General features: G+C 41.2%; 2 protein-coding genes across 4 annotated transcripts in view; one reads left to right on the top strand and one right to left on the bottom strand.

Moving 5' to 3' along the window:
• APC (APC regulator of WNT signaling pathway) overlaps window positions 1-25,595 on the top strand; it is a 317,483-nt gene that overhangs the window by 201,951 nt on the left and 89,937 nt on the right. The gene's annotated exons all lie outside the window — the stretch shown is intronic.
• The window catches only part of MCC (MCC regulator of WNT signaling pathway), a 220,625-nt gene continuing 195,378 nt past the window's right edge, over window positions 349-25,595 (bottom strand). For all 3 annotated transcript variants that reach the window (XM_049794828.1, XM_049794827.1, XM_049794829.1), the window contains 5 exons: window positions 22,756-22,990; window positions 16,910-17,116; window positions 15,842-15,939; window positions 4,876-4,998; window positions 349-3,834 (listed from right to left, as the gene is read on the bottom strand). In XM_049794828.1, the coding sequence (XP_049650785.1) occupies window positions 3,654-3,834; window positions 4,876-4,998; window positions 15,842-15,939; window positions 16,910-17,116; window positions 22,756-22,990 (844 nt within the window). In that variant the 3' untranslated portion in view covers window positions 349-3,653. The remainder of the gene's footprint in view (window positions 3,835-4,875; window positions 4,999-15,841; window positions 15,940-16,909; window positions 17,117-22,755; window positions 22,991-25,595) is intronic.

Raw genomic sequence — 25,595 nt, 5'->3', positions numbered from 1 at the left:
AGTATTTATGAAATAGCAATTTTTTTTTTGTCCATGTAACTTCTTATTAAAAGAACTGGATGTGTGGAAACGGTTTCATATGTGCCCTTCCATTTCTATAAAGTGCTTGCTGAAGCTGTAGAGGGTTTGGGGCAAGTACTAATGTTCTTGATCTCAGCTCAAACCTGTGATCAGATCTCCAGTGAGTTCTTGCCAACTTTTTATGTCCCTATTATGGGAACTTCCCTGATAGTGTCACACCATCTCCCTCAGTAACTTACCTTGGAGAAGGTCTTTGTGGTACCTTTTAAGTAGATCCATTTAACAATAAGATGGCAAGGTATCGTAAAGCAACCCCCGAGGCAAAGAAACAGCATTAGAAATTTATTCAGAATATAAGAACATTTGTAAAATAAGTATTATAAATGTCTCTGTATAAATAAATGCAGTTTTTACAATTCTATATCAAATAAACACAAAATAGCTATTTTACAGCAGCTAGGAAACTAAAAAGCAGCAGCACATTTAAAGCTAATTCAGTAATGTGAAAAGTTTCTAAAATTACAATGCATGGTACAGTATTAAAGGAGGAGAAAATCCTAATAAAACCAGTGGAACAATACTGACATTAATGCAAGTGTAGTCACATGTGCTTTGCAATAGCTAACAGTACATTCAAGCTGGTGAAGATTTATACATTTGATTAGGGAAAAAAAGTACTTTTTTTCTGAACACATTGTGAAAGACAAAGTTTCATGCATTCTGATGACTTAAAAAAAACACCCTAAGATTAACAAGTGAACAACTTGGGTTCTTTGGCAAGAACCACCTCTTTTTCTTGCTTTGCAAATGTACTGTTTCTGCACCAAGTGTTAAGTGAGTTAGGTTGCTGTGACTCAAGGTGATTTGTGCACTTGTCTAGAGGCTGGTATTTTGGTATTTCAAACAGTTGCGTAAAAGAAGGTGATTCTTTTGGTATTTATCTTCAGGGTTGGTGCCATTTTAACAGGTACATTGGAACTGCAGCTAATTGTTAATATTAAACACTTTTCACAGTAAGAATAAACTTTTTGCCACTTCCCTATTAGTCTTTTCCATTATGCCAACAAATGAAGCAGTAGCCGCTTGTTTAGGCAAAATAACTGGTGGTCTGGTGAACTATAGCTACTGCTGAGGCTGTATGATACCAGTCTAGATTTTTCATCTACAAGCCCTATGGGAAGAGAGGGGGAGTGGCTTACATTTACTGATGATTTATAATTTATTCTAAAACACTTTTAGAGCACAGTTGCCAGGGAACATATGCAGAGATGTAGTAAAACAGCATTCAGTTTATGCAGAATCAGCAACTTGTTAGGCCTGAAAAAGGCACCGAGGGACACTGCAGCTTTTTATGCCTTTAAACCCAGGTGCATTTTATGCTTTCTTAATTTGTATCTTTCCTTTGAAGACAGGTTTCAATTCAAATGCTTTAAGCTTCATTGTATTATGTTTAGCAGCTTCTCTAGCTACCAAGAAATAGAAAAAAATGAACACAAGAGGAAAGCCAGTGCAGCAGTGGTTTCTAGTCACCTTAAGCAAAAGGTATTTCACATGGACAGTCTGAGATGACCTCAAGTTACATGGGTATTTCAGATGCAAGAAGGCAAACCTGCAACTGCATTTTTGCCACAGTCCACAGTGGATAATTTTCTTTGTGTTTCTTCAGAAACAAGTGTGACCAGCTGTGAAGCTTACAGCAAAACCCCACATTCCTGTTGGTGAGAAACTTGGTGGCCAGAAAAGGGAAACACCATAGACTGATACTTGGCAAAACCATAAAGACCGTAAGAAATCAGTGTGCCTGCTCCCTCAACAGATTGGTTTGCAAAATTTTCCATTTGCATTATAAATTAAGAAGTGCAATTATCTTGAGAAAGAGGACTGATCAAAACTAATCCCAGGGCATCACTACCTACAACTTAATTTTGAAATCAGCATTGTTTTCATTTGCTATTGCAACCAGTCACTTACGATGCTGGCTTTGCAGCTGATGTGTTAGACTCCAGAGTAGGAATCACTACCCTAAGAAAGAGGAAAATAGCAGCTACAGTAATAAGAGATGTCATGAACACCAGCTGCTACAGTTTCAGATGTAACCAAGACTCAACAGTAATGCCATATTCTGAACACAAATTCCCACAACACTTTTGGCTGCCTGGCCTAACCCAAGAGTAGACAAAAATGGTTCAAGTCCTCTAAAAATATTTCCTTAGTAGTAGTAATTGGAGGAATAAATGAGAGAAGTTATCCTAATTCTAAATACACTAATAAAACTTGAGGTGCAACACAACAGGTAAAGCAAAAACAATAAACAACTCCTGAAATCAGATTCACTTGAAAATAGAGCCTAAAAAAATACAGATTAGAGGTGTAAGACCATAACAGGCTAATGAAGTTAATGGACTCTAACTTGGCATGTTAAAACAAATGTGGAAGCTTTTTACATACTTGGTCACAAAGAAGCAAATTCTGAATGAAAGGTGGTATGGCAGACTCCTGTCTTTTGCTCCCTAGAGAAATCAGCTTGATTGATTGCCATGCTTTGCTTAGTGTTCATTACTGTAATAGGCCAACATTTTCAATTTATTCAGTTTGATAATACAGTAACATGATGTGACTTAAACAAAAGACGAGAATGTTAGCAGTAACAAAAACTAACCTAAGAAGCCGTATGAAGACTTCACCATTCACATTCTGTTTGTGGCTGTATATCCATACACCTACACATTTATAGTTTTGTGCCTATGTATTCAATATTAAATAGGTACATTTCTAGTAAGTACCTTTTTTGGTCAAAACAAGTATAAAAAGAAGACAGTCTACCTCTCGATCACAGAAAGCCATAATAAGCACTATACACATGACAAAAATGGCCCAGCTTCTTAAAGAAAACCTTGGCTATAATGTATTAACAAGAAAAACGAACTGTTTCACAACATAATTGCAAACACCATGCAATATAAATACCAGGAGGTCTCCTGTAACTTCTTACCCAACCTTGGCACAATCTATATCTGGCATGGTGAAACTCACAGCCTTTTGTCCTCTTACAAACTGTAAGAAGTACACTGTTAACATAGTTTTCAGAGATGCAACTAGGGTTCCTTTTTTTTTTCCCAAATCGACAGGAATTTTCCTACCTGATCTGCACTATGAGTGACAGTACTGCAAGTACGGTGCAAAAAATAAAGCAAGCCTATCATCTCCCCACTCTGCAAGTCTTGAGGGTACAATACAGAGCTGTGTGCTGAGGGAGCTGAGGGATGGGGAAAACTCTAATCTCCAAACTTCCCAAATTAAACCCTCTTAACATGAATTATTTTGCTATATGACACTGTCACCCATGGGACAAACATAAAGTTTAATAGAAGCTGTATGAATATAGACATAATGACACAGACAACGTGCATAATTATAGCATGATAATTCAGGCACTGCCATTTTACATTATGAAACAGTCCTTAAGGTTAACACTTACATTATCCCCATGGCACCTCTCTGGGATCCCAGAGAAGGTGCTTAAGTACGTCAGCATTGACAGTCAGAGCTTTTAGTGTTTGAAGCTACCTAAAAGTCAGCCTCCAAAAGAAAGAAATTTGTAATGGCACTAAGCATCTTTGAAAGAGATGCATTTAAAGTGAAGTTTCATTGGTGTGTGGTCTAGAGTTCTCCTCTTCTAGTAAAGCTATTCTTTGTTTGAGCATCCTTACTTGTGTTTCATGTCTCTCCACCATGGCCATCATTTGCGATTCCAGTTTCTTCAGCTTATTTTGATGCTTCTTCTTTGCTTTTTCATAAGCTGCTACCAAGTTGCTGTTAGAAATACATGGCAATACAAGGTCATTCAAAAAGGCTTGTTCATAGCAAGTAAGTAAGTGCTACAAAAATCCACACCAAACCCCCACCTTCAGGACACTCCAAAATTTGGGTACCAATCATCTTCCTAAAATACTAATACTTTAAAACGCGTTAGATCAAAACCTCATTGATCCAAACCCAGATCAATGCTAATCTCTGTATCTTTTTTGGGGCAAGTACACACCTTTACCAGTAAACTGGTTACTGAAAACATTTTTAAACATGGTTCAAAAAACCAGCTAGACAGAGGTTACTGATGATGACCTCGCAAAGCACTGTTTGTGAGTCGGTACCACAACATTAAATGTGTAATGATTTACAAAAACATGGCACAGCCAGAATCTGCTTACAAAATCCAGCACTGATTTTGCATTTTCCATGTAAAAAGTAAGTTCTATTCGGAGGATAGCATCTTGTGCTAATTTGGCAGCTGCTAAGCATCTTTTGTGCCTCCACCCTGACTCAGAAGGAAAGCTCGAGATGGGTACTCTTCCTCACCACAAGGGCTTTCAGGTATAATTTATTAATGAAAACTACATTGTAAGCAATAGGTTCCTTGCAGTACGGGCAGCTACAGTCCTCCATACTCTCAGTCCACCCAAACACAGTGCCAGAAAAATCTATGTAGAGTGAGCAGTAAAATTTAAGCGTGATTATTGAAGCCAGTTGATTAATAAAGAGGTGGGAGCCAAAGAAAAGGGAGCAATTTTAAACAAAATAACATTCATAAATCTGGCTAAGTGGAGGATTTTGTTTGTTTCAGTAAGAATGCATTTACTAGTAACTCAGTTAAGATTAACCTATTTCCCCCACTCTGTTCTTAGCTGTGTCCTACATGGGAGGTTTGCACTTCCCCCATCTCTAACTATAACCTTAAAGAAAGAGCCAACCGTGTGAATGCAAGGATCCAGAAATGGCTCATTACGGTAGGGGGAGGATTACCGGGACACAGCAAAAAAAATCAATGGTGCAGCCATCTGCTGGTAGATCCTTTACCTGTTTGCCCTTTTAAGGTCATTAACAAATTCTGCAGACTGCTGATGTCTGATTTCACTGCTCTTCGTGAGTCTCTCCAAAGCACTCACTAACTCTTGCACTCTAGCTTTCAGTTTCTTCTCCCTGGATCAGGAGAAAAGGAGGGAGAAAACTATTTTCAAAACAGAAATAACACTTCAGCTTGCAAGTGCATGATCCTTGTCCTGTGCTGGGTTGACAGGCTGAAAATATTTTCCTTACTATCACTTGGGTAATACAGGAGGTAGTTCCTACATTAAACTTTTCCACAGATTGATTTTTATAATATTCACCATTTTAGAATATAGGATCAGAGATGCAGCAGACAGAAAACAAAACAAACTTCTCTGGTGGATCATGGTCTTGTATGAATCACACTAAGAAATAATCACAAAGATACATAAATAAAAATTTAAGAATAACCTGGCACATACCACCTACTGTGTCTTGAATGAGATACCAAAGAGAACTACCAAGGGAAATCAAACATCATGGTAATCATATAGGAATTTTAATTAAAAATACCATACCAGGATTGCTCTTAAGGAGCAATCACAGCAAGGCCAGTCCATGTACCAGCAGGAAACAAAAAGTTAAGAACAAGAGAGGGGAGTAGAGACAGAAAAGGGCAAGCACAAGAAATACAGAAGAAGAGAGAGCACAGGCATTTTCTGTTATAAGGTACTCTTCTTCTTTCAAATAAGCCACAGTAGTGAGGTTTAAAATGCCAATTATGAACCAAAAACTAATTACATGAAGTGTGCCAAAATGGAAGTACGGTACCTTATAATTATTTTTACATTACAAACATCTCTGTGAGGGAAAGAAAAAGTGAACAAGGCAGAAGTTCTGTGGAGGAGTAAGCATTACAGCTTGGGGTTCAAGCTGGCTTTAAAAAGCGCTTCCAGCACAGGCGAGCGTGTTTCATGAGGGGGGGTGCCTCTTCCTGGGGAGCTCCCTGCTGCAGAGGCAATGTCTGCCCACAGCCTGCTCCTGTACAGACATGGGACTGTCCCACCTCTTGTGCAAGGATGCCGATGTGGAGACCCAGGAGCCTTTCTCTGTGACCCATCCTCACAGCATAGACAGCCCAGAGAGAAAAACATTAGATAGGAAAATAAAAACAGGGGGATAAGAGTGATGTAGAGCTGGGCTAAACTGGGACAAAGTTAGATTTTCCAGTGTCGAACCTTACACTTTGGGACCTTTGCATGTATGAAGACAGTTGTCTGTGCTTTGCTGCCTAGAACCGCTTTGCAGTGATTTGCCTTTTCCTCCTGCTTTTGTTGCAGTTGCTGCTGAATAGACTGGATTTTGTCTCAGTAACAAGACTACCACTAGCTCGCACATAAGCCCACTGAGCCTCAGGGGAACGAATACCCTGAAGTTTGTGAAAGCTTCCCCAGCTCTGCACAGACAACACGGATGCTCCTTGAAACCCAGCTCACCAGCCTGCAGTTCCGAGGCTGGCCCGGCAATGGCAGCATTTTATAACTAGAGGCAAGGACGGCATATGTGGCATGTTCCACTGTGCCCGGCTTCAGCAACAGAAGGGCTTTCACAGTCAGCCAGGGAAATATTCCAAGTTAGCAGTTTATCCCAACACACTGCAGACGCTGGTTTACTGGCCAAATTAAAAAGGACATAAGAGGGGCCTTGTTGATGAAGAATCACCAGTATTCTTTATGTGTCCTTTCACTGAAGTAACATACGCAGAGTTTTCGAATTACACAATCTTTTCCCCCAGCAGTCAGAAAGACTCAGCAGAGTCTACAGTCAAAATCTGCGTTCTGCAAAGAAAACAGGAACACACACCCCCACCCCGAGGCCAGACCTATTACCTAACATGTGTGTGGCACTACTAATATGACAGAACAGAGTAGGGTAATTTGCTGCTTGTCTGCTCCGAAGTACACCAACAGCCAGAGGCTCTGGGAAGGCTTGGTAGCACCGTGCCCAGCACTGCGACCTAGTGTGGACAGCAAGTCCAGTGGAATAAACATTCACAGTATTTGGATAGGGAGAGAAAACAAAATCATGTGAGGCTGATTTAACATTACATGCAAGAAAAGGTATAGCTGGGAAAACACTGCACACAGTCCCATGGGGAAGAACCCTGTGGAGCCACAGGTTTACTGCAGCTGAAGTCCTTAACACACCTGCTCTAACAAAAGCTGCACGGAAAAGAAACACAGTGGAAAGACTTGGAGGAACTTGTCATGCACTGTAAAGCTTGGTTGCTATGGTGACTGTTACCTGATTATTATATCACCTTTTGTCTGGTTTTGCACTTACACCTTGCAACCAGTCATGTTCAGTCCGAACTCAGCTAAACATCAAGCGGTATTTCTTTACGTTTGGCCTGTAACATCCTTGTCTTGCTGCTTGCCAAAGATACAGAGCCAGTGGAGTGGTAAGCACCCTGGGCCTCCCTCCACAGGCTAGCTCAACAACTTTCAGATGCTAGTTCTGAACCACCTAGCTAAATAGTTAGCAGTGGGTAATCCTTCAAATCTAAAGATGCCTCAGATTTACATTCATACTAGTAAAACACATGTATTCCCTGAGCACTGATCCACAACAGTTCTTTTGGCTTTTCTTCATGTCTTGAAGTCAGTGAAAACAGCACTAGCTAGTGCCTACTCCCACTTTAATCGCAGGGAAAGCAATGGACAGTTTGATTGCATGTGCTGAAACGTCCCAAAATCTTACAGAAACAACACATAGGGATCTACTTCTACACTTACTGTTCCTGATTTAAAACATGCCTATCTAAATATCTTCACTTCAAGTGGCATTTCATAGACAAGGAACAGCTGAGTAGACAGACACAGCAGCAACAGTAAAGGCACAGTAAATACCTTGCTTTAGTCTGGGAAATGGAGATGCATATACACTTGGTTAATGACTATTACATGCAAAAAACCCACGTAAGGTTTTCCCTGGAGTGCTGCATGTTCTATTTTAGTAGCAGATGAGAGACCTCAGAGCTGTACCTAACTGGCTGGCCAGCAAATGCTCTATCCCTTTGTAAAAATATCATGCCTCATAATGCTAACTCTTCCTACTTCTCTCCATTTCTATCAAAAATTACCTCAGTTTGGACAGAAAAAATTGTCCTTATCTGTGTCTCTCCAAAACTGATTGCTTAGTTGGGCAGTGAATGGGAGTAATAATGAATCCTGAGGTGCTATTTGTATTCCTTTAACGCATTACAGGGTTAGCTGTCTTCATGGGATTTCTAGCACCACTTCGCTTTCCTGATAGCTATTATAAATCAGCAGGATATGAAGAATCAGCCATAATAAGGCGTAATAAGACAGAATATTTTAAAACAATAGTCCTGGTCATATGCAGCATTTTTCCAGGATGAGAACGTGTCAAAGCTGCGAACCAGGGATGGAATTGCATTTGATGCGACAACCATAGGAACATCCTCCTGATAGGAATCACTGTATGGCTGTGGCACAGCCTTCTGCTGCTGGACGGTCTTCCAGAGTCTGAAGAGCAAACTTGCAGAGAAGCTTACATGCCAAATTCACACTGCTATTATGCCCCAGGGCTGTAATACGGACCAGCATAGATCCTGAGAAAGCATTCATGTGTGTATTTTGATGGGAAGAGGGAAGCAGAAGCAAGTATTTTTATGAGAACACAGTTTCTGTGAGCCCCAAGTCAATTGGGCCACAAAAGTCAGCACAGCTTTTGCTCCTAACAGTTCCTCTTCCAACTGGCTACTGCTGCTGGAGCTGCAGAAAACACAGCCGCCGCACCTTGTGCACACCGAGGAAACGAGCATGTATTCTCAAAAGGGGGAACAAGCTTATGATCTAAGGGCATGGTTCGCTTCCTACACAAGGGCTCTCTGCTCTGGGGCACTTGAGAATTCAGCTGGGGAAATCCCTGACTGCTCCCTTTCCAACGAAAAGCTCAGAATAAGTGTATTTGGAGGCCTACAGCCTACTCCAACATGGCTAAACCCACTATTTTCAGTGAAATGCCTAATATGCCAGTAACAAAGGCTTTTGTTTTGTATTTTCACAATCAAAACACTCAGTAGGCAGTTGCTAAGTGGTTTTCAGGGTTTTTTTGTTTCAGACTTACAAGACGGTTTGAATAGGAAGGCAAGCGGACAGGGCCTAATGTTTTCTCTGGTTTGAAGGCTACCGCTGCAGAGCGCAGGGAATTCTGCCAGAGCTGTAAAGGAAACTATCTAACATCGGGTACGTTTCTGCAGTTTCTGTGAGTTTGGCCTCTGCACAACGACACCATGTTTGGCCCAGAATAATGTAAGCAAGATCTTGCGCACCTTATATTTTCCCTTCTGTCTGGGCTTTTCCAGACATGTTCAGGTTTCATATGCCAGAAGTCTTCCCAGGCAGATTTTCTGCCCTTGCTCATTTCATTGAGAATTCCCCAGTGCTGCAAACAAGGAGCTGCTCTTTCCTGGCACACAGAAAGGTGATTTTTCTGCCCCTGGCCTGGAGTGTACCCAGCTAACTCCCCGCCTTGTGAAAGCACAAGCCATCACCCCTCTGCCCTGGGGTCAGGAGCACCCACAGCTCTTGCTAAATCTGGAGCGAAAGAGGAGTAATGAGATCTCTCCAAATCAGGAGGCAAAGTTTCCCACAGCCGGGCAGAAGAGTCAGGGGCCTTTGGGGCCTGATTATCCTACGTCTTGCCGTCCCTAGGAACATCCTTTTACCCACCCAGGGAGCACTGCCTGCTACAAGCAGACCCCTTTCAAAGTCTGTCTCCCCTGTTGGAGTGGCACCATTAGCTTCAGCCCAGCATCTGCTCCCGAGCTTCACATGCACAAAGCCCTGGTACAGCAGCCAGGGGCGCAGGGGCCTGAGGTTTCCTGCGTGTAGGTACCTGTGCAGGCTGGCCAGCCCCCAGGCACATGGGGTTTGGGAAGGGGAGGGAAGAAAAGCACCTCCTGCGTGGCCCCTAGCTTTCTGCATGGTCCCTGCTTTGAAAAGGAAGCACACACGTCCCTCCCACCCTTCGCTCCTAGTCCTTTCCTAATATCCTCCTGTTAATTTTAAGCCTGGCGTGTTCCCTCACTCCCCTCTCTGCCTTTTCCAGTTCCAGCTGAACAGGGTGACACATGATTGTTTTTTTAGGCATTTGACTCCTCTTCTCTCAGGATGTAACAGCTGGACATTTAAAAGGAACGCAGACAAATTCTCTTTTCATCAGCAGTTTAAACCAACCTCTTAACATCAGACTGGCATACAGAATCCCCAAGCCAATTCAAATGCATGCCTGCCTCACTGGACTGGGTTGGCCTGCTAAGTAAAACAACTAATATGTAATAGAACTTTTTCCAAAAGGCAACAAAACAACACTACACAAATGCCAAATGAGTCTTAAAATCACCCTCTTCAAATGCCTCATCTTCCTGTCTCACCTCCTTAGGCATCAGTGGGCTTAAGAATACCTGTGCTGCCTGCTACCTGTGCAAAGGTAGCCCTTTCTGATCACAGAGAAGACAGAGAGTGCTTTAAAAAATGCTTTGCTGGTGTTAAGATACTGTACTGTTTTTTTTGCTGATTGTCAGATGCTTAGAGCAGATCTCAAAAACCAGACAGTACCACAGGCATGTGTTACACCACCGGCAGTGGGGAGACAGGCCAGGTGTGGTCCTGGAAACAATAGACTGGCAGCAAAAAGGGAGAACAGGCCTGGAGGGAGACAGCAGCATGCCTGCCACACTCACGCCTCAAACCTCCCAGCCAGCTTTGCTTTTTTTCCAGCCTGGAAGCTCTCCAAACCTGGAGCTATTTGGAGCTCTCTGTGATGATTATATCCAAGTGTACAGCAGCTCAGATATCCATGCAGTGGTAAGGAGAACTACTTATTCCATGTCAAAATCGGAGGAGAAGAAAAATGACAGTTATCTGTGATGCATGTAGAAAAAATAGCTACCCGAGGCGCTTCTGAGGAATCTGTCCCTTGTATCACCATGAGTCACTTCTGTTCCCGCATGAAGGTTTCTCTCAGTGGGGCTCCTGGTGGTGGGGATTTCCAGAGGCAGGCCATGCCTCCTGAACCCCTCAGGCAGCCAAGGGAAATCACAGCAGGAGACTGCACAGTCATAAAAAAGAGAGATCCCTGAAATTTGCAATGACTGCAATCCATGCCAGTCTCTGGCTTTCAAATGTCCCAGAGTTTCGTTATGTCCCTATTTAATGGACGTGATAATGAGAGAACAGAAATAAGCAAATGTAACTGACAAAAAGCAGTGAACAATGCACTGGAAAAACTCATCAGTAGCTCCTGAATACCAACCCCCACCTCCCTCCCCCCACTTTTATCCAGTGTATGTTCATCCTGTACTTTGGCCAGAGAGAGGATTTTACTAATTCATTCTTAAGAGCCATTTTAAACCTGAATCATTACAATTTGATGTGTTTTAGGTGCTTCTCTTTCATTTCCAAGACTTAGCCTTACTGACAGTCAAGATAGGCCTGAATTTCTACCTACTCCTTGATCCTGCTATCATGAAAGTAAGGGTGGCCCTTGAAAACACGCTAAGCTAAGATGTCGTCACATAAAGTTTGTGGAAATTTAAAATAAAGGAGGTGGCTTGATTCATCTCTGGCTGACATAGTTTCAGGAAATAGTCACTGCCATGCGTTGGCGCAGCTTTCTGTTGAAACAGTTACTCTCTCAAAACAAGCAGTTTTGGCACAACAGAAGGTTGCAGTCTTTGGACACATATAAGGACTTAAGACTGGCAAAGAACATTACCGTGTCTCAAAAGACACACAGAAGCTATTGCAATAGCATGAATTTTCTATGTTCTACTAGAAATACCTGCAGTTTTCACTTCCGGAGAGGCAGGACCATAGCGCTGTGCAAAATATACTTTAAGAGGAAAAGAATTTTGCCAGTCTACTGATTACCACCCTTTTCCCTCTCCATGGTGACTTCTCCATTAGTAGCATCACTTACTAGGTTATCTCTCAGTTCAAAAGTCATCAGATGTGGTAAATATATAGCTGCTTTGTTGTGCTGCCAGATGGAATGTCGCCCTTTTGTGAGGGAGATACTGAAACACATCTAGACCGACACAATTCATGTAACCCTGCACAGCCACCAGAGATCATAATTTTGTGCCAACTGATGACCTGTCTGAGGTCTGAACAGTCAGTCTAGTTACAAAGTGTTTTGTCTGCCATGGCCCTTACCTAGTATGTCAGATCCTTCCTGCCCAAATATTATAAAGGATTGTCTTAAATACATACACAAAATACAACCCTATGCAGACAGAAGAGCTATCAGCAACTGCAAATACAAGGAGAGACTGCAGGAGGACCTCAACAATCAAAGCATTTCTAATAAGGCCTGGGGAGAGGAAGAAGTTTCAGTCTTGCCAGCTTGGCCATTTCTCGCAGAATGAAAGAATTTAGCAGGGAAAAAACCCTTAGTTGTACCACCATTACTATCACCCTGCTAAAGCAAGAGCACTTCCTGTCTGGCATTATTCTTACTGTCTCCTTCCTACCATCTCTAATGCACTTATAACCTGGTATGTGCCTGCTAAGTTATCAACTCGTACAAGTCATCTACAGTGCTCCCTTCCCCTGCTGCAACAGAGCACAACACACCAGCAAGGAAGATGTCATTTTAAGGTCTCCCTCAGGGACTGTGTAATGTGCCTGATTTTGGGGTATTCAACCAGATCCTCTCTCATAAAACTGGCCTCTGGCACAATCATTGAGGTATCAGTGCCAGGCCCAGGTCATGAGGCTGCTGGGAATACATTTTTGCCTTCCCAAGAATAAAGTATTTTGTGCCAACAAGCTCATTTATGGATGTGTCAAACTCAAGAAAAAAACTCAAGACGCTTCATGTCCATTGAAATATTCCATCATTCCATCAAGAAAGGAGAGAGGTGAAAACAAAATTGCAAAAGACCATGGCAGAAAGTATTTATGCTTGGCTGGAACAGGATGTCTCTCTAAATTAGTGGCCTTAGCCTGCAATACCAAAGTTTGGTAACCTAGATGTAACTTTGACAACATGGAACTTGCAGATAATTTACATTTCTCCTAGTTAGCATAGTGGTCATGGAAAACAAAAGCGACTTCTGTGGAAAGTCCCTAAGATGGGTTTTAATGCTGAACACTGCTACAGGAAGCCGCGCGTCCTACTGGAACAAATACATTATCAAACAATAAATGAAGACTTGCTCCTGCCTTGAATTTCTGCTGATAGGCAGTACCAATGACAACTTGGGGAGCTTCACAACACACTGCTGGATTCCAGATTTATGAGAAAATCACATCTGCAGAGAGAAGACAGGCTACCTCTGTGTATGAGACTGTTCTGCTGCAAAGCCATTTGCAGACTATGAACAAATAAATGCTTCCAAACCACACCAAAATCCAAACCGTAACTGCATCCTGCTGTTTTATTGGGGTTTCACTCTATTTCAATTAACTGAGAAGAACCTGACAGTTCTGCAGCAACAGAAGGACAGTTAATGGGAAAGCAGCAGAGGGGAGAGCTGCCAGGGCTTTCGTTTCTGTGAAGACAGGATGGGGAGGGGGCAGCCAGGGCTGTTGAGTGATATGACATTCCCCGACAAACAGAAGGACCCAAAAGCAAATTCATTTTTGTTCCTATCCTTGCAGCTACTGTCCCCTGCACCAATGTCTACTGCCTGGAGTAACAACACACAGGTCCAATTGCTGGATGTGTGCACAAACTGCAACCAGCACTGAAATACTCTTGAACATTGGTATTTAAATATTGCCTCTAGACCACAGATTCAGTGTGTGATATTTTCACTTGTTTCACATCACCCTCCTGCACCCCAGCAAACATGGTTACCGGGCAAAATACTTTTTATTTTGAATTCTGGTCCTACTACTTTGGTGGGTGAGGAGGGTGCTAGTGGGAGTCACCAGGATTGAATGTTTCTCTCCTGGTTCACTCACAGTGCCAGGACTTGTTTTCCCATGCAAGTGGGAATAGCTCTGAGAGATTGGCACACGCTAAGCACAAAGAGTTAAATTCACTTTGTCCCCAGAGATATCACAGTCACTTCAGACCATTCTGCATTGATGTAGCACTTGCAGGGAGGAAAATGCACTTTGATTATTTTAAAAATTCTTTTGTGGATCCACAATGGTATAAGTTTCATTGTGATATCTGAGGCTTCATTCATCCAGGACAGCAGTTAGGAACTGCTGGTATTTTTTAGCATAGCTGTGGCTAAAAAGGTTGCAGTGAGCTTTCTCTATGTGCTAGACAGACCTTCTACAGACTTTCAGAGAGAAGACTTCAGGATAAGGAGACTAAGCACTCAGCCTGATTTGGCTGGCACACCGATTAGGGAGAAAAATACCCTGTCCACATAGCTCACTGCAACTGTGCTTGAGCCCCAATGGCAGTAGCAATCACATTTAGTACAGTCGTATTCCCATTACACAGAGAGTCTTCACTCCAAAATTTATGTACAGTTTAATCCGATTATTTTTCTTCCCCATTTCTGCCTGACAAACTGTACTTGCTAGGCCCCTGGCTAGAAATCCATGCTAATCAACTTAAGGCCTAGTAGATAGAGCAAAGTTTTTTTCTCTGTGTTGTCAGCAAACCACATTTCATGACTGTACTCAAGCCTCCGCTAACTAAGGTCACTGGCATCTTCTTGAAATCCAGGAGCAAATAACAAGAACAAGAAAAAGCTGCAGCTTGAGTGAAGACAGAAAATGCCAGCAAAGCTGCTCACACAGGGACTGGAGTGTGGGGGGTATGGAGGAGGCCAATGGCTCTATGCGATGTTTATGCAAATGACTTTGTTGATGGGTTTTATCCTCCCACACACAAATGACAGTTTTGATTATTCTAACCACAGAATATTGTTTCCTGCATCAAGCAAACTAAATACTCAGCAACTGCCAGACTATTAAGCAAATGGTATGAGATGTATTGATTCTGCAGTGGTAATGATCTTACATTTTTACATAATGCCTTTCAGGCTTAAGTGTCCCTAGGCACACTACAAAGTTGCACCTATGAAAAAAGCACTTCAGGAATGAAACACCACAGCTGGCTAAAAGGACGTTCCACCATTAAAAAGGGTGCAAACACCAGAAAAGGAAAATACACTCTTCCCAGACAAAATTCTTAGTAGCATTTTGGACAGGTTCTAAATACAATAATCAGATTAGATATTAGATAGCCATGTCTTAGAAAAGGTGGAACAAGTACTGAAGCAACTACTGAAACAGTGAATATCTTTGTAATGACGTTTACCACATAGCTGGTGCAGCAAAAACTGCTGCACAAACAAATACCTAGTTAATGTATAACTGTACTGAAAGCTTTGGCTTAAAACCTGGCTGTTGATAAAAGCAGTTTGTCAAGACATCAATTTTCTCTCTCGTTAGAAAGCTAATGCTTGACACAACAATGTCATTTGTTATTGAACTGTGGCTCTACTTACATACTCAGGAGGCAAATGCAGCATCTGAGTCATCAAAATCACTGCAATTCCTACTCCTGTAACTCCTACCCAAGTTCTAATCTGTGACCAGCCTTCTTACTAAAGATCACACTTCAGCTCCTGTCTTCGCTAAAGGTTTTCTGCATGCTCTCAAGCAAGTCATGTCACTGTTTTGTGTCTCATATTCTTTCCTGAATATGGACATTCTTGACATTTTCAGCGTTTCTTAGAGATACAGTTAATCTGAATTTTAGAGAACCTCAAGGAGAATGGTGCTCAGCTCCATTCAGCTCCAGGACTCTCATCAGCTGACGAACAACAGCAAAAGAGAGGGAAAGGTTAGAAGAACTTCGATACTTTTCCTTCTCACAGGAAACATCTGTGATGGCTCGTAAAATCACTTTAGGGTAAGAGTGAAGGCTCAGAGCTAAACTGTGCCCTGGGCCTACAGAACAAGTCATGTCTCTGGTGAAGGAAGCCGCTTACCGCCTGAGTGCATTTGTCAGTTCAGCAGTCAGTTCACTCTCGTTGTATGGTCTCAGCTCAGCTAGTGTTAACGGTGTTGTGGTGCCATCACTGCATTCCTGAGAAATGAGGAAAGGCCATCTAAGTTGAAGTTACTTACCATCTTAATTAGAAAACTCTGAAAACCTCTTAGTTTGCAGTTACTTTAAAATGGAGGGAAAATAAACATCACAATGTCACAACAACATGGCAGTGTACCAACATACCAAGAAATGGACTAACGGATTAACACTTTGCAAATCCTTCTAAATGTTTCCTAAACCACCACAGCTCACTGATCTGCAGAATTCTGCTGTAGTGTGCGGAACTGCTGGTGCCTTATATTACTTTGACACCACACTTGAAACAAAGAAGCACTGGATCAAACAACTCAGATGAGGCTTTGCCAGAAACAAATAAGAAAGACGCAGTTGATACACTAGCTCTGGATTTTGTTTTTAAAGGTATTACTGAGGTTTTCTGGGGACACAGTACTAAAATAACAGGACTAAAGTTTTTCTAGGTATCACTATTTCTTAATGCAAATTATTAATGTAAATGCAGAAATTTGTTTATTTTGCATTATACTAAGGAGAGGAGTGTCTTCATTATCAAATAATTACAAACTGTCTGACTGCAACAAAGAGACTGTCATTACAATGCTCTAACTGCTCTGTTTTTTCATATTTTGTGTTTGGAGTAGGGGGAGGATGGTGTTTTGCTTAGACTCTCTTCCACTGCTTCCAGTGAGTGGCAACAGGCAAGACACAACATGTTCAACCACAGTAGTTTGTATGTTTGACAAGAATGCCTTTGTTGTACTCCTCCCCAAAATTACAACCTTATTTTAGACCAGACTTAAAAGTAATTCTGCAAAGTCCTCATAAGTCACAGCATGGAAAGAACCACCTAAAAACTGGAGAAGAGAGAAGAAGACATACATATAGACAAAACAGGAGAATGATTAACATCCTAAAGACTGCTATCGGGAGGGGAAGGATACGATAAATCGTGTTTACACCAAGTTTGGAAACTTGTTTCACTCCTGACCTTGCCCAATTTGTCTTTGCTTCCGCTGCTGGTTGAGCTGAGAGACCTCATTCTCTGCTCTTTTTGCTCTTCCACTTCAGACTTCAAGTGCTCAATATGGACAAGGTAGGCCTGCTCCTGGGCCTCTCGAGTGCTCAGTTTCAATTCCAATGCCTTCTTCTCCTTCTCCAGCAGGTAAAGCTGTGCCTTGAGCTCAGCCATCTCCTCCTGTTGAAGAAACATTATCAGCATGCTGTTTCATGGGACTACATACCTAAAGAAAGATGAGGTTAAACAAGGTTTTCATCCACCATACACAACTGGAGGTTGAAAAAATTGCATCTGCTTATATTCTTCCATAAACATGATCCACAGAAGATAGACACTGGTACTTCACAGAAAGCAGCTCAATTCTGAGAGCTAGTTCTTGTGTGTAAGTCTTCTGCCACTCTGGTATTTATGACAGGACTGTCAACTCCTGTAACACAACAACTGCTATGTGGGGACAGACCTCCGCTTTAACATCTGCTCTGACAGTGGCTGGGCAGAAATGTAAGAACAAGGCATAAGTGCAGTGACCCTCCTTTCAGCACTTGCTCCCAGCCTCCCATGAGAAGAAAGCTGATGGGTATCCTGAACCAGAAGGCTCTTTGTGTTTAACACCACTTCAGAAAAGTTTCTTCCACAAAATGTCTAGTTATTTTCTGAACTCAGGAAAACCTAGCATCCACAAAACTTTTAAAGAGATAGTCCTAAAACATAATTTACATTATAGGTTTAAAAAAACACCATCAAACAAAAGACTGCCAAAACAAAAAAAAAAACCACCCCGCCCATCCCAGAATCACATTCTCACTGTTGAGCTGTCCATGCCCTAGGTCACCTCATGGGTGAATACTGAGCTTATGCAGCCATCTTCTGGTATTACAATTCAGTTCTAAACTTGTTCACTGTGTAAACATCTCTGAAAGGTGGAAGTTTCTTGTTGTGTGGCCAGCCTAGGAACAGATCACTTTTTTTTAGTTATTTTTTTAAACAAAAAACCATATTCTAGTCACAAAAATATCAGAGGTATCTTACCTTATCCTTCAAAAATAATGTTCTTTGTATTATATCCAGTATCAACAAAGATTATACAAACACAAACCTTGGCACATATTTAGGCTAACTTTTTCTGTAGAAGAGAAGCTACATTCCTACCAAAGATTTGCTGTCTGGGTTAAGTGTAAGCAATGCACACAGGTGTAGCACAGTTACAACCAGCATATAGTAATCACAGGTAATCACTGGCTTATTCAGAATCACCAACCAAGCAAAAATAAAATCTATATCCTAAAAACCCTCTGGCTTGGAAAGGGTTTTATGAGCTTTAAATCATTCATTTATTCAACTAGTTGTTTGTGAACTGAAGTTTAGAAGCACAATCAGTTTCATTCAATGTTGTTTACAGAAATTTAGTTGTTAGGCAGACTTATCACTAATCACCTTTGTCAACAGTAAAAATGTAAATAATACTGGTAAATAATGATGGGGAAATTTAGTTATAGGAGTTGAACTGGATTGTCTGGTATACTTAAGTGTATGCATTTAGCTTCTTAAGTCTCTATTTCTAAAGCCATTAATCTACTTAGCCTGCTTAGTCAAGGCTGAGAAGTAATTTGAGCAGAGTATTTTGGCACTTATGTGAATAAAAGATACTCTTGACAGAAGGCTATCTATGTGGGAGGGTCATAACAAGATCTTCCCAGGCTGGAAGTCGAAGCTAGGCAAGTTCAGTCTAGAAATAAGGGACATTTATTTAAAAAAAAAAAAAAAAAAAAGAAAGACAAAAAAAAGAAAAAGAAGGGTGAATTTAACCACCGCAACAATGAATTTGTGGAACTGATTTTCCCACCACTTGGAAGTTTTAACTTAAAGGCTGGATGTTTCTTTGTACTATGTATCCTAGCTCAAAATAAATTTGAGTATCAATGGTTAACTCCTTTGTTTATGAAGACAGTAAGCTTAGATCATCATATGAATTCACAAGTTTGCATCCGGTCCCAGAAGACATATCATAGACTCTAAAAGCATCCCCCCCCCCCCCCCATATGTTAGTTTTCTCATGTCGAGACAACGTGACTTTGAAGTAGAGAAGCAAAGACAAAGCAGGGGAAAAGTGGAACAACTGTCATCCAGTGTATTACAGAGGCTCCCAGGGAATGAACAGGAAGGAATCGAAAGGCTGAAGTTAGAAATTAAAAACTACAGTTGAGGATTCTGGTATGGACACATACAATCTGTAAAGCGAAGTGGCAACAGTAACATTTCATGTGGGAAAATTTAAGTAGCTCAAGTTTACTTAGAGAGTTAACTAGTCTTTTACATATGCAGTAATTTTTTCCATGAAAATATGTTTTCTACAGATAGTGTCTGAATTTAATTTCTATGACAACGTCACCTTTGTATATTTACTGTCCCCTTTTTTTCTAATTACAGGATGCTGGTGAAACATTTTGCAGCTTAACATACCTGCTTCTTCAGAGTGTGGGCCTAAAGCACAAGTGCATTTACAAAATAAAACCCTGAAGGAGGAGGTAGAGGTAGGAAGCAGTCACTCTTCCAGTTGACTTCTAAAACCCATGCAAATTCACAAGCTTCAAGCACCAAATCTAGCTGTCATTTCAAGACTAATTCACTCAATATCGAGGAATATTTTATACTTGCAGTCATACTGTAATTCTGAATTTCGGTGAAAGTTTGAATGAAAATTAACTACTGATGCAATGTAATCAGAAACACCACAGCATCCTCAAAATTAAAATTTGTGTTGGACATGGTCATGTCAGAAGAGTAAAACAGCAAGGACTTCTATGTGGCAAAAAGTTCTAAAAGTCATAAAAATGGATGCCAGAAGGACTACAGTACACAAGGTGGAATATACCAGCCTTCAGAAGTAAAACAAGTCTCAGAGCAGATAAATGCTAGTTAACTGTATTTTACTATATACATCTGTAAGAACATGAAATGCTATAACAACGGTGGACAACAGGATTCTTAACATCTTCTGCAAAGAGACTGTAGTCTCAAAGCACATTATGAGCAACATTATCACCACCTGCACACAAAAGAGGAAAAATTATCAGTGTAGAAAGCTGAGACTTCTTATCTAGATTAAGTCCTTTGAAATGCAAAAAGGCTGTAAACCAAGAATTATTTACATCCATCAGAAGTAATCTCCTTGCTAACTGGGGCATGACAACAACTGACCTCAAAGCAAGACCACTGAATGATGACAAACCACAGACGAGAATATATTTGGAAACATGGTTAATTATTGCTTGAAGCAAAGAATTGGATTTTACAGAAGTATTGGTGGACCACTACGTCTTACACCCTGGATCAGTAAAAAAAAACCACAACAAAACAAAACAGGGCAACAGATAGACCATCCCCAAACCATCTTTTTATGGATCATTTTCATCAATAATGAAGAACTGGTGTAAAGGCATTTTCAGAACATTATCAGCATAATGCATAGATGCAAGAAGTAATACGACTGATGTGGTGATGAGTTTTTACTGGGAGTCACAAATGAAAGATGCCAAAAGATGCAGCAGAGATTCCAACACAGATACAAGTTTCAGGAAGACAGCAGCAGGTTGTAAGACCCAGCAATGCAGGAAATCCTTGAGCAGCTCAATCAACCTGTATCATCCTTGCTAAGAATGTGGAAGGGAGGGAACAAATTAAGAGCTGCTACATGATGAGGTCCTCTGCAGCACAGATGAGTCCACCTGCTTCAAGTTAAATAAAATACCGTAAGGAAATTTAAATTCTCCAGTTGTCTCAGAAGGCAGATGCATATGCTATTCTGTATGAGGTACATGTTCCAAATAATAGATACAAAAAATGCACTCAGAAAGCCAAGACATCCATGAGTCCCACCCATAAGTTCAGCTATGTTATAGTTTGCTGAATGTAAAAGCAAGCTGTAACGCAGACCTGAGCAACAACCATGGATGCTAATAAGGTAGCACATTCTCTTGGGACCAAAGCACGCAGAGTGTCACTGTGCCTTTTGTAATGCTTTATGCATAGAAAACAGGCAGGAATTTTCAATTTCTGTAGCAGGAGAGCACTTACCAACAAATCCATTCCAAGCTTTGACAAACTTGAGTATTCACCATATCCCCTTTCAGAAACCTAGGAATTTCCTGCAGTTGTGAATTCCAGCAAAGTACAACAAATTATAAACAGTAACAGTACTGCCAGTTTCTCTGCACCAGAAAGGACCGAAGGTGACTTCAGCCACCTATGTAAAATGTGTGTCTATTCCAGAATGCACTGCACACAAACCAACCAAGAAGAAAGATTTCTTCTTCTAGGGACAATTCCTGCAGTGAAAACTCAACATGCTAGGTCCAGCCAAAAGTTATGAGTGGACACCACACGTCAAAAACAAGTTAGACTATCATTTAGTGAACAAAAGTATTACCAGCACTCAAAACTGTGCCAGAAATTAGGACATGCAACTGTTGATGTTCCTGCCAGTTCAGGGAATGCAAAGGCACTAATCACAAGGGATAGCTCTGCAGTTTGGCTTTACCAATCAATTTAAAGATAGAGGTAAGAATGGTGTACAAGAGATTTCAGGGAAAGTCTGGATGCAAAAGAGGAGAAGGAAGTGTGATATCTGAAATACACAACTAATTATCTATAAATGTCTTCCAGTACATCTTGCACGCTTTAATTATGGGGAGTATATTGCTGTTAGCCACAATATATTCAAACAACTAACATAATTTAAAATCTTCTGACTGGTAGCAGGCAATCTTTTTTTCTGAACTGCAAATGTTGAGTGCATTATTGCAAAACTGTATTTGTCATTATGGAAAGGCAGCACCACTAAGAACATAATTATAATTACTAACCTACCAGTTAGCCAGCAGCAGCACATCTGAACAAAAATCTATAGCTTGAGAAGCTTACAAAAGTATTAGGATTTGCTGTCCCATATGATACCATCATTTGACAGATCTGCCATTAGTTGACTAAAACAGGAAACTTACACGAACTGAACCAAAACTAGACAATTTCTAAAAGCAGACATGTGTTTGTATTGCCTTTAGTATGTTCCTATGTTTTAGTTCACCTCTCTCAAAGTCAATACAGAAGCCAGATTTAAAATGATATAAACTCTATACCTGGCCAATAAAGGCCAGTTTTTCTAGATCACATCTTCAGAACTGGATGGGTAAACCAGGCCTGAGGGACCAGAGTTTTCTCTGAAAACCTCTGTTACTGCATGTCATTATATACTGCAGTCTTTGCTTGGGCTCTGAACTGAGCTACCGACTGCAAGACAGTGCCTAGAACAGCTCTGGAGATGTGACCGACTGCTGGAGAGCATTAGGGATGATAGCTTCTGACAGACCATTCCTCCTCCCACGGCACTATTAAAAAGAGGTGAATTTTTTCTGCTTCAGTTCACAAATATTCAACATGCACATTTGCAAGCTTGTAAGGAAAGTAATGAACTGTCTCTTGGGAAGTGCTGTATCATGCTTTTGGTCACCCTCAAGCAACTCAGCTGCCGTATCTCTCAGAGAGAGCATCTGGTTTGTCAAGGAGAGCATTCCAAGTTTAGAGCCACGGATGAAGTCCTTGCCTAATTCAAAACACACATAGCTCGTCACTGTTAATGCACTGCCTTCTGTCACTTTCTGACTACTGGATTTTTATCCCTGATTATGTGTTTCAACAAAGTTACCCTTTATTATCCAGTGATCACTATCAAATCCTCCTGTATGTGTGACTGAGCATGTTTTTGTAGCACAGGCGCATTGTCAGCAGTGCAGTTAGCCTGTTGGATATTAAAAAAATACCTTCATTGCCATAAGTTCCTGCATCAAGACTGCATTTTCCAGGTCTAGCCTCTGGCTGTCTCCACGAGGTTTAACGTCATAACTAAGGGGATCAATGTGGATGCTTTCCAGCTCCAGCATTGTCAGTTTCACTGCTGCCCTGTCGTTTTTCAACTGCTGGATGTAATCCTTCAGCCGCTGCTCATCCTCCTTTGTAAATTCCGTATCACAACTGCTTGCAGTGGAGCTGGTAGTACTGGAAAGAGAAAAGAACCTTATTAAAAAAACATTTGGAATAAAATCTCTATTTTTACATCAAACACTCTCCCTATACTTCATCAACACATCTAAGTCTTACTTAAAAGTTCATAGAAAGGACACACGCAGCACGGACTGGACGTTGCCATGTTCAGAAGATGCAAAAGGGTGTGACGAATTCAGAGAAGAAATTAATTCTCTAAGCTGCATGAGAAAATTGGATCATGTGACAAGTTCTCTGCAAAGCCAGATACTCTGTGACATGTAACTGAATTACTTTTTCTGGAATGGTGTCTTCTGAAACAAGTTTTTAATTTTTTATTTTTTTTTTAAAGCTACTCAAGATTTCTTAGCAATACCCTAGCAGGGAAAGCTTCTCTCTGCTGCTCAGACATTGGTTCTTCATGTTGTCTGGGAAGAAGCATCTGCTAAGAAAAAAGAATCAGCCCAAACCTCATTTATTTCTGCTGATGGCAATACCAGTTATCATCTCGGATATTTTTAATGGATACTTGCAGGAAAAAAACTGAGCAGAACTCCACTGCCAGATGCCAGGAGGTAGCATCTTTCAATTCATGTTAAGGTGTGTTCCTCAGTATACTGACACTCCTTCAGGGATGGAGGGGCTTAAAACCAACCCATAAGTTAGCAGGATTTTTAATAAAAAGTCATCATCAGACTTGGTGAAACTTCTCCTATCTACAGGCATCAAGCAAATGACTGCCCAACAGTCTGCCCCACAAATGATTACACAGAGATTGCAGAAAGGGAGAACTAATGTCTTAGAGCAAGGGTGGCTCAGTGCTGCCTAGCCACCTACTGCACGCCAGTACTGCAGGGGGCCAAGACTGATACAGACGCAGCATTCCAGGGCTGAATATAGTTGCAATAACACTAAAAAGAAAATAAAATGCCATGTTGTTTCTGTAACCTCACTCAAAGCTGCCTGCTGTCTCCTGAGGTCCTGTAATCAGCTGTCGGGTGAGGGATAAGTCATCCATTAACTGTGCTTGTCTGGAATGCTAGATGATCTCAGTTATCAGCAGGGGAATAAATCACTTTCTGTATCAAATTGCACTGCTGTTCAACATTTTTGTAGGAAGAAAAAAAGCCCCACCCGCTACATGCTGTGAGAGTCAGGATGATGTCCTAAAATATATTATGCATGTGAAAATGGGGAAGCCTACCAAGATAGGCTTAATTTTGCTCTTTTCTTTTGGTTCTATCTCAGCTAAAGCTACATTGATTTTTAAGTGCCTCAAATAATTGCAAATGTTCCCACAAATTCCAAGCACAGACTTGGAGATGGAGAATTGGCAGGTCTACAAAGATTTCCTTCCCTCTCATGAAGTATCACATTACAGTTCTCTACTACAGTTCTCTGTCAATTTCCCATTATTCCCTCCTTTTCTTAGGGATAATAGGTGCCATATTTACCGCAAGTGTAAAGTGGTCTTTGCTTTTGTTTTCATCCATTTCCATCTGCAGGGAAGCTAAAAACACCCAGTACCTACATCACACTGAAACTCGGATTGAAACAAAGTTTTGTTCATACTGAGTTCTTCATTAGAGAATCTCGAAACACTTAATAAAATTTCCTTATACAGAGTCTAAAGATACCTCTCTGAAGCAGATATTGATATAAAAATTATGGGGATAGACAATGTGAGAAATACTTAATTCTGTACTGAAGTCATGTTGCAAGTTTCCTCAGCACCCAAAGACAGCAATTGCACAGCTTTTCTGGATTAAATGTAAAACAGCTGTTGTTGAAGGAAGGACAGCTTTTAAAGCCTACACAGGCTTCAAATCCTGGGACACAAATGGCTCATCTCAGTTTTTGCTTGCAAAAGAAAGAAAACCTAGCTCTCCTGCAGGGAATGAAACCTGAGCAAAAATGCTGAAAGTCTATTGTTAAGTTGTGTTGGATCTCATACTCACTGGATACTCACAGATACTTGCCCTTAAAGATCCATGGCTATGCACGTATATTTTAGGGGAGAGCAGTCCAAACTAAGGAAGGCAGTTTGGGTTGTTGCCAGTGATACTCAGGCTGCTTTTACTTCAGTCCTGGCTGCCCGCCTGCCTGTCTGCAGCTGAGTTGGCTCCTCTGGTGAATTGCTAGCAAGCTGCTCCTCTTCTTCTTCTTCTTTTTTTTTTTAAGAAACAAGGGGAGCTTAGCAAGGAACCTGTCTCAGCCAGCACATAAAGGGACAAGAATCTTCCCTCTCCACCCACATTTAGCAGCAAGCCACCACCCAGAAGACTGGAAGGAGTATGGGTTGCAGAAAGCCGGGGTACAAAGCCCACTTTGCACTGTTGTAAAAATGAGGCTGCATGATGAGGGACAGAAGCAACGCCACAGCGTTTCTGAACTCTCACAGCACAGATCTGCTAGGGTGTGTTCCCCCCAAAGCCCCACCATACAGCTCCCCACAGCCATAATGAGAGTTCCTCTATTTAAGGGCCCACAGCTGGTGAGCATATGATCCTGAATTTCAGATACTGCTTTCCCTTCTAACAGCAATCAGGACAAAGGAAAACAGACTGACAGAATGCATATGTAACATAATGCATTCTTCCAAGAAACCACATGAAACTGT

Source organism: Accipiter gentilis, chromosome Z (assembly GCF_929443795.1).
Source record: "Accipiter gentilis chromosome Z, bAccGen1.1, whole genome shotgun sequence".
NCBI classification, from domain to species: Eukaryota; Metazoa; Chordata; class Aves; order Accipitriformes; family Accipitridae; genus Astur; species Astur gentilis.
The sequence above is the reverse complement of the archived record's forward strand: the minus strand, read 5'-3'. Positions and strand labels throughout refer to the sequence as shown.